A 16,562-nucleotide genomic window follows, 5' to 3' on the forward strand; every position below is an offset into this window, starting at 1 on the left:
TGCTGTATTCCCCCTGAATGGTGTTCCCTGAAGAAATGAGTTGGCCCCAGTGGAAGGCCAGTCTGAATAGGTCAGAAAATCTTAAGTTTTTTGAAAAAATAAAGAAATGCCCTTTTCTCTTAACCAAGCATCAGCCAAGTTTTTCTGCAAAGAGCCAAAATAGTCAATAGGTAAGAATTTGCAGCCTCTTCTGTCACGGTGGCAGCTACTCAACTTTGCTTTTATAGAATGAAAGCAACCATAAACAAATACGCAAATGACATTCGTTTAAATGAGTATGGTAAAGGTGTAAATTTGTCTTCTCTACCTTACCCTCCTTGTAATTGAGGGTACGTTCATTTAAATGAGCATGGCTATGTTCCCATAAAACTTTATTTACAAAAACAGATGGTGGGCCAAATCAATAGTTTGCTAAGCCCTGCTCTAAACAACTCAGAAGTCACATTTAGTAAAAATTGCTGGATCTGTTGAACAGTTATTGTAAGCCAGGCTCTCGTAATCTAGTGTGGCATGTGCAAATATTATCCCCATGTTCTAGATGAGGAAACTGGTTCAGAGTGGGAAGGGAATTACCCAAGATCACACAACTAGTTAGTTCATTTCCAACTTAGATCTGATTCCAGAACCAGGTGCTTAATCATTACTGTGTGCTCATCTGCCTTTGCTGTCATCTGCCACTAAGTACCTCCTACCCCCAGAGAGAGGACTGCATGTGATAGCATCAGTGAGCACTGACATAACGCAGAGAGAAGTTCAGGCAGCACTTAACGAAAGAAGTCAAAGAATCTAAGAATAGAGAGATGGCTTTGCCTAATGCAAGGGGTCTCTGGTGCTCTCTGGTGCTCAGATCAGTGTTTTTTTTCTTTCCTTCCCTCTCTTTTCATTATTTAAGATTATTTTAAATCACCTCTACTTGACATTGTATTTTGTATTCCCATGGGTGTACTTGTGTAATTTTCACTACTAGTCTTCCCCACAAACATGCATGCTTCATAGGGCAGAATGTTTATGTTGTCCACTGTTGCATCCTCAGTGCCTAGAACAGAACCTGACTCAGGGTAGGCACTCAATAAATATTTCTACAATTAATAAATAAAAAACGATTCATAACTACTTAGCCTAAACCCATTCAGTCACAAACACTGGTTACATGCCAGGTTTTGTGAATGGTGCCAAAAGGAAAATAACCATTTCTTCTCCTCTGATTCTCAGCATCTTCCCACCATGCACCCATCCACACATGATGATTAGTTCCATGTCTAGTAGAGCTTAGGTGCAATATCACATTTTGCCCCTAGATGTCACTATGTCTTACACATAAACACAGAATCACTAATTGTCAAAACCCAAGTAATGGTAGCCAGCTACCATTTGTTGATCATCTTCTCTGTGCCAGACACTAAATGCTTTCTGGACCTCATCTCATTTTATTCTTATAATAACTGTACAATTTAGGGATCACTGACCGCACTTTTAAAAAACGGAAACTGAGTCCTAGCAAAGTTAAGCAACTTGCTCAAGGTCGCGCTTGACAAGAATTGGGATTAGAACGAGGTCTTCTACTTGCAAAACCTGTGTTCTTTCTTTTATACCATACTTGGAGAATAACACAGAAACTCTCCTCTCTCCCTCCCCCTACCCCTGCCCATTTTACAAATGAGAAATGCAGAATGAGAGCAAGGAAGTGATTGGCTCATGGTCACACAGGTAGCAAGGAACAAAGCCAGAATTCTAACTCAGGTCCACTTAATTTTAAGTCCTTTAGAATTCCACTGCCCCAGCAGGGTGCTGTGGCTCACACCTGTAACCACAGCACTTTGGGAGGCTGAGGCAGGTGGATCACTTGAGGTCAGGAGTTCAAGACCAGCCTGGTCAACATGGTGAAACCCTGTCACTCCTAAAAATACAAAAATTAGCTGGGCGTAGTGGCACATGCCTATAATCCCAGCTACTCAAGAGGCTGAGGCAGGAGAAGTGCTTGAACTTGGGAAGGAAGCAGAGGCTGCAGTAAGCCTAAATTGCACCATTGCACTCCAGTCTAAGTGACAAAGCAAGATTCCATCTAAAAAAAGAAAAAAAAATACACTTCCTCAGACTTCATACTTGAGCCATTAAATTGGAAGGATTTACTTTATGACATTTACAAGAGGAAAATTCTGGTGCCCAGCTTTTGAAGCCATCTCTGCCCCTTGCAGGGTATGCCTAGATTCATGGAGGAAGAGAAGCTGCTTGGGCTCAACCTTGAAATCAGGGTAGGAGTATGCCAGCAGAAAGGTGCAGGTCAGGCCTTCCAGGGGTCAGGAATAGCTAGGCAAATGCCTGGGGGCTCAAACAGCCTCCTGTTCAGCATCACGTAGATATGAGGCTCCTTCCAGCCCATCCCCTAACTGCTAAGCTCCTTAGGTATTTTGTCCCAGTTTCTCAAGACTGGCAGGTAGTTGCCTAGTTCCCCAGAGGGTGAGAGTTAAGCTGGGTTTCTGCAAAGCCCCAGCAGTTCACCATATCCTTGAAAATCTCAGAGCGGGCTTTGCTAGTGCCCTGCCCCCAGGTAAAGCGGTTTTGCTGGATTTGATCTCCTTGGCAGTCACTGAGCCAACACTTTCCTCGTGTTCTTTTTACATTCGGTAACATAAAGGCCCCTCGGGTTTTTATTTCTCCTTTAAAAATGGCTTTAATCGTTAAAAACCAAACCTGGTGATATTTCTTAAGCTTCTGCCTGAATTTTGTTTGTTTTTCCATGAGTCTTTCCCAGAACTACTTCATCACATTAGCTTTTCTGGAGAGTGAGGGGATATATAAACATGAAGTGAATGAAATACAGGTCAGCTTTGGCACAGAAAATATTTATCCCCCGGCTGATCCCTATCAAACAGACGTAAAGTGGGCTAGGAGTCTCACAGAGTAATAAAAATATCCCAGGCTGCAAAGAGGAATGGGAGTTATATTTCTTCTTTTTATATTCTTTCATGTCGATTCAATTCATCAGACTTTTAAGTAGCTACTGCATGCCAGGCCCTGTTAGGTGCTGAGGAAACACAAATAAAATGGGCTTTCTTTCTGTCTAGGGCTCCCCAGTTTACTGAGGAGGGAAGACGTGTATACAACTTAATATAGCTTCTGATTGGAGCTGTAAATGTTTGAGGATGTGAATTCTGGAGAAAACAGAGCTCGGTCCAAATCCAGGCTTCATTGCTTATGAAGTTTATTACATTGAGCAAGTTACTTAGCCCCCTCTAAGCCTCAGTTTGCTCGTCCATAAAATAAGAATAATAACAATATTTGACTTTCTATGAGACACTGCCTCTGAGACCATCAACCTAGAGGCAGGCACAGAGTCAGTGTTCATTAAATGTTAGCTATTCTTCTCATTGTTGTTACTACTGTGGTTCCTCCTGATAATGAAGTATGTGAACAAAGTGCTGTGGAGTAATTAGTTGTGCTGCAGGAGTTAGAGAGGGCTTCCTGGAGGAGGTGACAATTGATCGAGGTGTTTAAGGATTATTAGAAGTTTGCCAAATAGAAAGAACAGGATATTCCAGACAAAAGAACTAGCACCTACAAAGACCTGGAGGGTGAAAATCACAGCTCGACCAGGGACTAGGAGTGGCCAAACTTCAACAAAATACACGTGTGTTTGGGGAATGATAAGGTCAAGCTTGTGAAAGGCCTTGAATGTCACGCAGAGGAGCTTGGCTGGATTTATCCTGTGGGTGATGGGGAATCGCAGGAGACTCTCCAGCTGGGGGGTTCATGATGCAGGTTCCTCCCCTGACCTGGGCCCCTAGTTGCTGCGTGGGATGCTGTCTCTCACATCGGCTCCCCTCTGCTCCTTCCCGCTCTGTAGATCATCAAGGACCAGAAACTGCTTGTGATTGTGGGCGGCATGCTGCTGATTGACCTGTGTATCCTGATCTGCTGGCAGGCCGTGGACCCCCTGCGGAGGACAGTGGAGAAGTACAGCATGGAGGTAAGCCGTCCACGCCAGCAGGAGCGAAGCCTGCAGATGCAGCCCCTGGCACGTGAGGACAGTGAGGCTGCCCAACACCCAGACTGCCCAGTACCCCGCTGGGAACACTTCATCAGTTCCATTTCCTTCCATTTGAGACATGTTATTCCAAGGAGACCAAATATAAGGTGTTGTGAAAGAAGTCGATTTTACTATTAATACACGCAGAATGAAGGGGAAATATTGGGCTTTTTAAAAGTATATATTCTCATACATTGTAGAAGCCTTCATTTATAAGATCCGTCACTTGAGAAATGGCATTGCATATTTATCCCAATTTTAAAGTAAATCTCCTAAAAAGTGCTGCTAGGGAGTAAACATTCTGAAAGCTCCTTCTAGGTACGATGTTATTTTCAAAGTGATGAGCAATATATTTCTTTTCACACATTTGATATCAGATATTTGTTGTTAAAATAAAGAACCTCACATAAAAGTACTGTTAAATATACTTTTTAGATGTCTTGCAGTCAGCCTTGCCCTGAACTCGCACTGGTCTTTCTAGGATTCTCCAGATTAGGGAAGTTTGAGTCCCTTTGGAGGTTGTAGTTTTGTTGACTTTCATTTGAAATAGTTAGACTGTCTTTGCGGGGGACAGCTGAGCTGCAGTGGGGTGTACTATTTGGTAGGATTTCTGTACAGTGTAGCAAATTCTACTGAGAAAAAGAATCTGTTTCTCTCACTGCTTTATTAGAGAAATCTTTTTGTGGAATTTAGTGTGAATTCTTAAACTAAACCAGAAATGGTCATTCTATGCATTGGGGGCAGAACCTTTTATCCTGCTAGACAAGAAGGTTTTATAGAAAATAAGATGCTCAGGCTCATTTATCTCGAGACAGAGGGTTTACTCAGCTCGGTAAGAAGTTATGCATTCAGAGCAGCAGCAGAGAATGCCATTTATGAAACAGGTTGAGAAATATGTCCCTCCACCTGACCACCTTCCACATATTCCTGAGAGGAAGCAGGACTCCAGACAGACACAACAAGAACTAGCAAGGAGGATGGACCCAACACTGGCTGTGCCCACGGGCCAAGGGGGCAGGAACTGAGTCCACTCGAGCAGACAGGCTACTTTTGGACGGGGAGACATCTGGTCACCATTCATCCTGCAAGTTGGGCAACAGAACAGCTGGGTGGGTCCCACTTCATCCCAAGAGAATTCCCCGGCCACCACTAGAATTTAGAAATCTGGACAGGATATCAAACCAGGAAGAGCTATCATTGGCTACCTGAGCCCCTGAGCCAGGGAGAGCCTGTGGCGGTGACAATAACAAGCAATGATCATCATAAGAGCGATGATGATGATGACAGCTGGCATCATGTGTTAACTCATTTAATCCTCACGGCAATTCTAGGAAGTAGATGCTGTCCTTTGTCATTTTACTGATGACAAAACAGAAACCCAGAGAGGCTGTATAACTTACCCAAGGTCACCCAGCAGGTCAGTGACAGTAGCACTAACTACCCTCTCACCCAGTACCTAACCTTGCCTTTCAACACCTGGGCAGCTCTTAGCGGTTTTGCAGGCTTTCTTAAACCTTTGTTCATTGGCCACAGATCTGGGAAGTGAGTAGGGCAGGGATGTTCTCCCCTTCTACAAATGAGGAGAAAAAAGTAGAATAATGGGCAGACTGAGGGCCCAGGAGAGATCAAGGAATAAGAGCAGGGTGAGTCAGGCAGAGTTTGTGGAAGGCCTGGAGCTGGGCCAGGTGGACAGAACGAGACACAGTGGCTCAGTGTGGAGCCCAACAGTGGGCTGGGGAGGCTGAATGGCTGCCGCCTCTATTCTAGATGAAGGTGGGAACTGAGTATTCACTGGGGTTTCCCAAGGTGCCAGGTGTGTTAGGCAGACACTGACAGTGCCAGAGTCAGTAGACTCTGGAAATGGGGATGCCTGTCCTACTGGACCGTTTAGACAAGGTAAACCTGTGCAGTCCGACGTGTCTAGCTGATGGTTTGCTATTATGGCTCTTACCTGCCTTCCTTCTATTCTGTAATAAGCACTGCGGCTATCAATGGCTCTGTGCATAGAACCCTAGCACATTCCAGACTTTCCAAGGCTATGATTCTCAAACTGAGGAGTCCCAGGGTGCTGCAGAAGTGCCTTTCTGTGTAGATAAGGAAACTGAACCTCGAAAGGTGCTATCCAGGGCCCAGGGCCACCCAGATTGTCCAAGGCAAGGCCCAGATAGGCTGTTCCTGTGTCTCCCTCCGGGGTGTGCTGAGATTTCTCTCAGAACCTTTTCTGGTGGGTGCCTACTTTTCTTCTTTTATTTTAGGGTTGGCCTGTCCCACTGTTGCTATGGTAACAGAACCCTTTGATCTATCCACCCACAGCCCTGTTTATTGTCGTTTTTCTACCAAACAGCACCGAGCTGTTGGTTTCTCTCAGACCCTCCTCTGTCAGACACAACAGGGTAGTTGAACAACATGCCCAGGGGCTGAGGTATCCTAAAGTCTCCTTCAAGGGGCTGTTTTGTCCAGGACCTCCAAACAGAAAGCCTAGGCTCGGGGGAGAGGTGATGAAAGACCTTTGTGACCCATCCATCCCTCCCCCTTACCTACTTCAGACACCCTTATGTGCTCTGGACTCGGAGCACCTGAGGATTCCAGGCGTGGGCCTTGCAATATGGTACACATCCTAGCCTTTGTTCATGCTGTGTCCCCTTCCAGAATCTTCTCTGCCAAGCAGATGACTTCAGCTTCAGCACCAGTGTTACCTCCTATGGAGAGGTGTCCCTGTGTTCACTGGCTCCGCTGGAGTCGAGAACCTGCTCTGCCTCACTTCCTCCCCCAGCATCCCAAACATTCCCCGGTCAGGACTCCCAGCAAGTCAGAAGTCTCTGCTGAGCTTCTCCAGGACAGGGCCACGGCTCAGCCAGCCCCTACACAGCCCACTCAGCACCCCACGGCCGGCATCTTCCATGGGAAGACACAGGTAGCCATGGCAGCCACAGCCTCATGGCAGCCTGCAGGCGAGTAGGGGAGCAGACTAAACCTGCAGACAAGTAACCCTATCACTTCAGATCGCTGTCGACTGTGAAAGCAGTGAGAGGGAAATAAACAGAACCCAGGGCTTGAGAATAACAGGAAGGACGCATGGAAGCGATTCATCCAGGGAGACTGTACTCACGGGTCCTTGGAGTAAAAGTCCCCTGGAGGCCTACTGGGGGCAACCCGGCCCCCCACCCTTATTCATTTCTGATATTGATTGATAAATATTGATTGATTGATTGATTTTATTTTTATTTGGAGACAGAGTCTCACTCTGTTACCCAGGCTGGAGTGCAGTGGCATGAACTTGGCTCACTGCAACCTCCATCTCCTGGGTTCAAGTGATTCTCATGCCTCAGCCTCCTAAGCAGCTGGGACTACAGGCGTGCACCACCACACCTGACTAAATTTTGTATTTTTAGTAGAGACGGGCTTTCACCATGTTGTCCAGGTTGGTCTCAAACTCCTGGCCTCAAGTGATCCACCCACCTCGGCCTCCCGAAGTGCTGGGATTACAGGTGTGAACCACCATGCCCGGCCATTTCTATGTCATAAGTATTTCTGTAGCACTTGTCGTGTGCCAGGTACTGTTCCAAATGCTTTACAAATATGAACTCATTTAATTTAATCTTTATTATAATCCTGTGAGGTAAGAGATATTTTTGCCCCCATTTTATAGATAAGGAAACTGAGACACAGAGACCTTCAGTGACTGGCCCAGGTCACGCAGCCAGTGAGTGGCGGAGCCTGGATTCTACCCCAGGTGGTCTGCTTTCAACTGTGTTGCCATCCAACTCCACATACGGGTGGAAAGGGTCCCTGAGGTGGGGGACAGAGGTCCTGACTTCTGGTTTCACTGCCTCTTTCTTCTTTCAGGGGCTGCACACAGCCTCTCTCAGAGCAGGCTAACTGTGTGGCTGTGGTCCTGGAGCCTGACTCCATGATGCCCCTGCCACTGCCGAGCCTCCGGCTGTGGCTCAGCACCCTACAGCCTCCTCATGCCCCAGACTGATTCCAGCCTCACTCTCACCTTTTCCACCAGCTATGCATTGGGCCCCCATGCTGAACTCCAGAGGTACAGGAGTAAATGAGATGTGGCCCTTCCTTCAAGGACCCCTTGGAGCAGTTAGGGAGACAGACAAGCCAGTGGCTAATTTGCAACCCCCATGGTACAGGATGCTGTGGAGCCCGAGGAGGGATGACCATCTGGCCTCATAGGGTCAAAGAAGGCTTTTCAGCTGAAAGCCAGGGAGGCCTGAGCAGGTGTGGGAGCTGGGAGGGACACTCAGGCAGAGGCCGCTGCATTTGGAGAGCAGGCAATGTGTCCACTGAACCGAGTGCTAAGAGGACATAGGCAGGGAACACAACACACAGTGCTACTCCGGTGTACATTGGCACAACCACTTGGAAAACTATTTAACATGAATCATGTCAAAGATGCACATGCCCCACAGCCCAGCCATTCCACTAGGACACATCCCTAGGGAAAGTCTCACACATATGCCCAAGGAGACCCAAGCCTGAGTGTTCACAGCAGCACTGTTCTTAACAGCCAAAAACTGGGAGCGTCCTTAATGGCCCGCAGGAACAGAATGGATATGTGCATTATGGTATTTTCAAAGAAAGGAAGACTGTACGGCTGTGGGAATGAATGAGCCACAGCCACACATATCACTTTGGAGGCATCTCAACAACACAGCAATGAGCAAAAACAGCAAGTCACGCATGAATACCCAAAACAGGCTTTCACATGCTTCAAGTTCAAACACTGGAGAAACTGAACAGAATATTGTTTAAGGATATATACATAGGTAGCAAAACCATTTTTAAAAAAAAGAAGAAGGCAATTGCTAACACAGAATTCAAGATTGTGGTTACCTCTTGGTGGGCAGGATAGGAGGATATGATTGAGACAGGCACACAGGTCCTGTAAGGTTCTGGCAATTCCGTTCTTCAAATCGTACATATACATTATATCTACTCTTCAGAAAGTATGGTGTGGGTTTTGTTGGTGGTGGTGGTGGTTTTTTGTTTGTTTGTTTGTTTGTCTGTTTGTTTGTTTTGTTTTGTTTTGAGACAGGATCTCACTCTGTTGCCCAGACTGGAGTGCAATGGCAAGATCACAGCTCACTGTACCTCCCCTGGCTCAGGTGATCCCCCACCTCAGCCTCCCGAGTAGCTGGGACTACAGGCATGCGCCACCACACCCCATTAATTTTTGTATTTTTTGTAAAGATGGAGTTTCATCATGTTGCCTAGACTGGTCTCCAATTCCTGGGCTCAGGTGTTCCACCTGCCCTGGCCTTCCAAAGTGCTGTAATGACAGGAATGAGTCACCATGCCCAGCAGATGTATTTAATTTTTAAATTTGATTTATACTTACTTAATAGACTTTATTTCTCAGGGTAGTTTTAGGTTTACAGAAAAGGTTAACATAAGTACAAAGAGTTCCCATGTACCCTCCATCCACCCCCACAATTTCACCTGTTATTAACATCTTGCATTGTCTGGTACATTTTTTCAAGTGATCAACCAATATTGATGCATTATTCTTCACCACAGTCGCTAGTTTACATTAGGGTTCACTGTTCTACAGGCTTTGCCAAATGCATGTCACGTAGTCGCCATTACAATATCATACAGAGTAGATTCACTGTTCTAAATATCCTCTGTGCTTTACTAATCCTTTACAACCACTGATCCATAGTTTTTTCTTTTCCAGAATGTCATATAGTTAGAATCATAGAGTATGTAGTGTTTTTAGACTGGCTTCTTTCATTTAGTAATATGCGTTTAAGGTTCCTACATATATTTTTGTGGCTTGATAGCTCACTTCCTTTTATATTATTATATTCCTTTTATATTATTATATTATTCACTCCTGAATAATATCTTATTTCCTGGTAGCTCATTTCTTTTTATCACTGAATAATATCCTATTTCCTGAATGTGCCACAGTTTGTTTATTCATTCACCCATTGAAGGGCATCTTAGTTGCTTCCACGTTTTAGCAATTATACATAAGGCTGCTACAAACTTTCATGTGTGAGTTTTTGTGTGGACATAAATTTTCAATTCATTTGGATAAATACCTAGGAGTGCAAGTTCTGATTATATGGTAAGAGGATGTTTAGTTTTGTAAGAAACTACCAAACTGTCTTCCAAAGTGGCTGTACCATTTTGCAAACCCATCGATGGGTTTGCAAAATGGTACAGCAATGAATGGGAGTTCCTGTTGCTCCGCATCCTTGCCAGCATTTGGTGGTGTCAGTGTTTTGGATTTTAGCCTTTCTAATAGGTGTGTACTGGTATCTCATTGTTATAATTTGCAATTCCCCAGTGACATATGATGTTGAGCATCTTTTGATATGCTTATTTGCCATCTAGTGAAAAGACTGTTCAGATCTTTTGCCTACTTTTTAAATAGGTTGTTTTCTTATTGTTGAATTTTAAGAGGTCCTTGTATATTTTGGATGCAAGTCCTTTATTAGATAGTGTTTCATAAATATTTTCTCTCAGTTTGTCTTTTTATTCTCTTACATTGTCTTTTTCAGAGAAGGAGTTTTAAATTTTAATGAAATTGAGCGTACTGCTTTTTTCTTTCATGGATCATACTTTCAATGTATCAAAACAGTCATTGCCAAACACAAAGTTACCTAGATTATTTTCTATTACATTTTATGGTTTTACATTTAACATTTAGGCCTGTGACCCATTTTGAGTAAAATTTTATGAAAGGTGTAAGGTCTGTGTCTAGACTCCTTTTGCATGTTGTCCAGTTGTTCCAGCACCATTTGCTGAAAAGATGATCTTTTCTCCATTGTATTACCTTTGCATCTTTGTCATAGATCAGTTGGCTGTATTTGTGTGGGTGTATTTCTGAGCTCCCTGTTCTGTTACATTGATCTGTCTATTATTTCATCAATCCCACACTATCTTGATTAGTATAGCTTCATAGTAAGCCTTGAAGTCAGGGAATGTCACTTCTCCAACTTTGTTCTTCAATGTCGTGTGAGCTCTTCTGGGTCTTTTGCTACTCATGTAAACTTTGGAATTTGTTTGTTGATATCCACAAAATAATGTGCTGGGATTTTTATTGGGATTACATTGAATGTATAGATCAAGTTGGGAAGTATTGACATCTTACCAGTATTGAGTCTTCTGATCTATGAATGTGAAATATTTCTCCACTTATTTAGATCTTCTTTTTACTCTCTTTCATTATAGTATTGTGGATTTCCTCATATAGATGTTTTACCTAATTTGTTAGATTTACACCTATTTCATTTCATTTGGGTGCTAATGTAAATGGGATTGTGTTTTTAATTTCAAATTTCAATTGCTCATTTCTGGTCCAGGCATACCTCACTTTATTGCACTTTGCAGATTTTACATCTTTTACAAATTGAAATTTATGGCAACCTTATATTGAGCAAATCTATAAGCACCATTTTTCTGATAGCATTTACTTACTTTGTGTCTCGATATCACATGTTGATAATTTTCATAACATTTCAATCTTTTTATTATCATTTTATCTATTATGGTGATCTGTGATCAGTGGTCATTCCTGTTACTATTGTAATTGTTTTGGGGTACCACAAACCATGCCCAGATAAGATGGCAAATTTAATTGGTTAAATGTTCTGTGCATTCTGACTGTTCTGCCCACTGTTCCTCCATCTCTCTTCCTCTTCTTGCCCTCTCTATTCTCTAAGACACAACAATATTGAAATTAGGTCAGTTAATAACCCTGCAGTTATCTCTAAGTGTTCAAGTAAAAGCAAGAGTCACACATCTCTCACTTCAAACCAAAATCTTTTTTTTTTTTTTTTTTTTTTTTGAGACAGAGTCTCGCTCTGTCACCCAGGCTGGAGTGCAGTGGCGCGATCTCGGCTCACTGCAAGCTCCGCCTCCCAGGTTTACGCCATTCTCCTGCCTCAGCCTCCCAAGTAGCTGGGACTACAGGCGCCCGCCACCTCGCCCGGCTAGTTTTTTGTATTTTTAGTAGAGACGGGGTTTCACCATGTTAGCCAGGATAGTTTCGATCTCCTGACCTCGTGATCCACCCGCCTCGGCCTCCCAAAGTGCTGGGATTACAGGCTTGAGCCACCGTGCCCGGCCCAAACCAAAATCTTGAAATGATCAAGCTTAATGAGGAAGGCAGGTTGAAAGCAGAAATAAGCCAAAAGGTAGACCAAGTGCACTCAATAGTCAGGTTTTGAATGCAAGGGAAAATTTCTTGAAGGGAATTAAAAGTGCTATTTCAGTGAACACATGAATGATAAGAAAGCAAAACTGCCTTGTGGCTGATACGGAGAATGTTTGAGTGACCTGGATAAAAGATCAAACCAGCCACAACATTCCCTTAAGTCAAAGCCTGATCAAATCTCAGTGAACTAGAGCTCTTCAATTCCATGAAGGCTGACAGAGGTGAGGAAGTTGCAGAAGAAAAATTAAAAGCTAACTGAGGTTGGTTCATGAGATTTAAAAGGAAAGAAGTCATCTCTATAACATAAAAAGTGCAAGATGAAGCAGCAAGTGCTAATACAGAAGCTACAGAAAGTTATCTAGAAGATATAGCTGAGATCCTTGATGAAAGTGGCTACACTAAACAACACATTTTCAATGGAGATGAAACAGGCTTATGCTGGAAGAAGATGCCATCTAGGTCTTTCATAGCCACAGAAGAGAAGTCAATGCCTGGCTTCAAAGTTTCAGAGGAAAGGCTGACTCTCTTGTTAAGAGCTAATGCAGCTAGTAACTTTAAGTTGAAGCCGGTACCCATTTCCCATTTCAAAAATCCTAGGGCCCTGAAGAATTGTGCTAAATCTACTCTGCCTGTGCTCTATAAATGGAACAACAACACCTGGAGGACAGCACATCTGTTACAGCATGGTTTCCTGAATAATTGTAAGTCTATTTTTGAGACCTACTGTTCAGAAATAAATAAAACATTCTTTTCAAAATATTATTGCTCATTGACAATGTACCTGCTGTATTAGTCCATTCCCACACTGCTATGAAGAAATACCCGAGACTGGCTAATTTGTAAAAGAAGGAGGTTTAATTGACTCACAGTTCTGCAGTGCTGGGAAGGCCTCAGGAAACTTTCAATCATAGCAGAAGGCAAAAGAGAAGTAGGCACCTTCTTCACAGGGTGGCAAGATGGAGTGAGTGCAAGAAGGGGAAATGCCAGATGCTTATAAAATTATTAGATCTGGTGAGAACTTACTATCATGAGAACAGCATGGGGGAATTCCGCCACCCCCAACCATGATCCACTTGCCTCCACCTGGTCCCACCCTTGACATGTGGGGATTACAGGGATTACAATTCAAAGTGAGATTTGGGTGGAGACACAGCCAAACCATATCACCTGATTACCCAAGAGCTGTGATGGAGATGTAAAAGAAGATGAATGTTGTTTTCATGCCTGTTAACGCAATATCCATTCTGCAGTCCATGGATCAAGGAATGATTTTGACTTTCAAGTCTTACTATTTAAGAAATACATCTCATAAGACTATAGGTGCCATAGATAGTGATTTCTCTGATGGATCTGGGCAAAGTACATTGAAAACCTTCAGGAAAGGATTCACTATTCTAGATGCCATCAAGAGCATCTGAGATTCATGGGAGGAGGTCAAAATGTCAACATTAACAGGAGTTTGGAAGACATTTCCAACTTCCGTGGAATGACTTTCAGGGTTTCAAGACCTTAGTGGAGGAAGTAACTGCAGATGTGGTGGAAATAGCAAGATAATTCGAATTAGAAGTGGAGCCTGAAGATGTGACCTGAATTGCTGTAATCTCATGATAAAACTTTAATAAGATACATAAAATAGAGCATCTAAGGAAGATCAGGATCAGCTCAGAGCCAGGAGGAACTCTCCACTGTGGGGAAAAGAGATCTTCAGTGGTCCACATTTCCATCACAGATGCCTGAAATACTAGCCACAGGAGAGCTCCTCAGTACTCACAGGCCATTAACTTAGTATAGATAGCTGCCTGGAGTCCATACAACTGCATTTTCCAGGAGGATTTCACTCTGGGTCCCATTCACACACCCCCCTGAAACCCAAGGTGCTGCATCAGGACACCATTCTGAGAGCCCAGCACCCACTAGAATACATCCTGCTCTAGGGCCTAAAAGCCCCTGCATCTATACATACTGAAGCCCAACCGACATTCCCCCACATCCACCCAGAGGGCTGCAGCATTATGACACCAGCCAGTACCTGTGGCACAGCTGGGTCCCCAGGACTCTAGCCCACACAGTGTTCTATACCTCAGAGAATATCAATGTACCACACCAGGAAGGCTACCCCTAGGACAAAGGGACCCAAAGCATGCTCTCCCCAGAGCCTGAGAATTGCCTGCCTAGGGATGCTGACAACCCCTCCCCCTCCAGCAGCAGGACCCCCATACACCTGCAGACAACTTCAGGGATCTTGAGGACCAGTCTGTCCCACTCACCATAACCAGCATCCATGCACACCGTCCATGGACCTGAGGACAGGTCCACCCTGCCTGCTGCCATCACCACTCACACGTGCTATCTAGGAATCTGAGGATTAGTCCACCCTGCCCATGACTGGCATCCATGAACACATCATAGGGGCCCTAGGACTGGCCTTTCCAGCCTTCCAGTACCACCTACCATTATCACTACTTGGTGGCCTTAGGACTGGCCAGCCACCTCTTCTGCCACCAGAGGTGCCTATGCATGCTGCCTAGGGGCCCAAGGACCATCCCACCTAGGTCCACCATTGACACCACTGATGTGCACACACAGTACCTGGGGACCTGAGGACTGGCACACCCAGTGCCCCTACATGCCACCCGGGGCTGGCCCCAGGACCAGCTTGCCTGGTGTCCTTATCTCCAATAAAACCTCAACATAGCCTCCAATAATAATTGCAGCCTAAGCTACTGAGAAATTCACAGCCATCACTGATGTTGATTACAGCCAAAGAAATCATACAGAGACTACACTACTAAGCCCATTCAGAATCAAAGCCAAAGTACCCTATCCAGCCAACACTATAGACACATGTAAGGAAAAATTATTTCCCTATGAAAGCCAATTCATAAAATTGGAAGAAGCAACCGTTATACCAGATGCACAGATATCAATGTCAGGATACAAGAAATGTGAAAAAACAAACATGATACCTCCAAATGGATACAGTAATTCTCCAATAACATATTCCAAAGAAAGGAAATCTATGAAATGCCAGAAAAGAAATTCAAAATGATGATCTTAAGGAAACTCAGTGAGATACAAGGCAACACAGATGGACAAACACAAAGAAGTTGGGAAAACAATTTGAGATTTGAATGTGAAATTCAGCACAGAGATAGATATCATTAAGAAAGGAACCAAACAGAAATCCTGGAACTGAAGAATTCAATGAATGAAATTTAAAAACACAATTGAGAGCTTCAAAAATAGACTAGATCAAGCAAAAGAAAGAATTTCTAAATTTGAATAAAGCCATTTCCCAGATAAGCAAAAACAGGAAATTCATCATCACTAGACCATCCCTACAAGAAATGCTTAAGGGATTCCTACATCTGGAAGTGAAAGGATAGTATCTGCCTTCATGAAAACACACGAAAGTATAAAACTCACTGGTAGAGAAGAGACACAAATAAGAAAGAGAAATAAATGAAATGTTAGCAGTATTGAAAACCACCAAAAAACAAAGGTAAATAATAAAAGAGGAATAAAGGAACAGTGGATATACAACACAATCAGAAAACAATTAACAAAATGACAGGAGTAAATCTACACCTATCAATAACAACCTTGAATGTAAATGGTTTAAATACCTCAATTAAAAGACATAGACTGGATGAATGGATTTAAAAAAAAAAAAAAAAGCCAACTATACACTGCCTACAAGAATCTCACTTTTCCTGAAAAAGATATAAATAGACTGAAAGTGAAGGAATGGATAAAAATATTCCACACAAACAGAAACCAAAAGCATGCAGAATTAGCTATACAAATATCAGACAAAATATACTTTAAGTCAGAAACACAAAAAGAGACAAAGGAGGACATGACATAATGATAAAGGGATCAATTCATCAAGCAGATATAACAATTGTGAATATATATGCACCCCATGCCAGAGCACCCAGATATATTAAAAAAAACTATTAAAGCTAACGAAAGAGGTGTAGACTCCAATATAATAATAGTTGGGACATTAACACTTTTGAGCATTGGACCGATAATCTAGACAGAAACTCAACAAAGAAGTGTCAGAATTAATGTACACCGTAGACCAAATGGACCTAACAGACAGTTATAGAACGTTTCATCCAACAGCAACATAGTACACCTTTTTCTTATCAACATGTGGAACATTCTCCAGGACAGACCATATGTTAGGCCACAAAACAAGTCTCAACAAATTTTTTTAAATCGAAATCATATCAAGCATCTCTTAAATCACAATGGAATAAAATTAGAAATCAATAACAAAGGGAACATTGGAAACTGTACAAAAACATGGAAATTAGACAACATACTCCTAAACAACCATTAGGT

At 43.2% G+C, this 16,562-nt stretch overlaps 1 protein-coding gene across 2 annotated transcripts in view; it reads left to right on the forward strand.

The window, feature by feature from the left end:
- The window catches only part of GABBR2 (gamma-aminobutyric acid type B receptor subunit 2), a 417,858-nt gene that overhangs the window by 338,961 nt on the left and 62,335 nt on the right, over window positions 1-16,562 (forward strand). For both annotated transcript variants that reach the window (XM_005581209.5, XM_065530287.2), the window contains exon 13: window positions 3,845-3,967. In XM_005581209.5, the coding sequence (XP_005581266.2) occupies window positions 3,845-3,967 (123 nt within the window). The remainder of the gene's footprint in view (window positions 1-3,844; window positions 3,968-16,562) is intronic.

Source organism: Macaca fascicularis, chromosome 15, assembly GCF_037993035.2.
Source record: "Macaca fascicularis isolate 582-1 chromosome 15, T2T-MFA8v1.1".
NCBI classification, from domain to species: domain Eukaryota; kingdom Metazoa; phylum Chordata; class Mammalia; order Primates; family Cercopithecidae; genus Macaca; species Macaca fascicularis.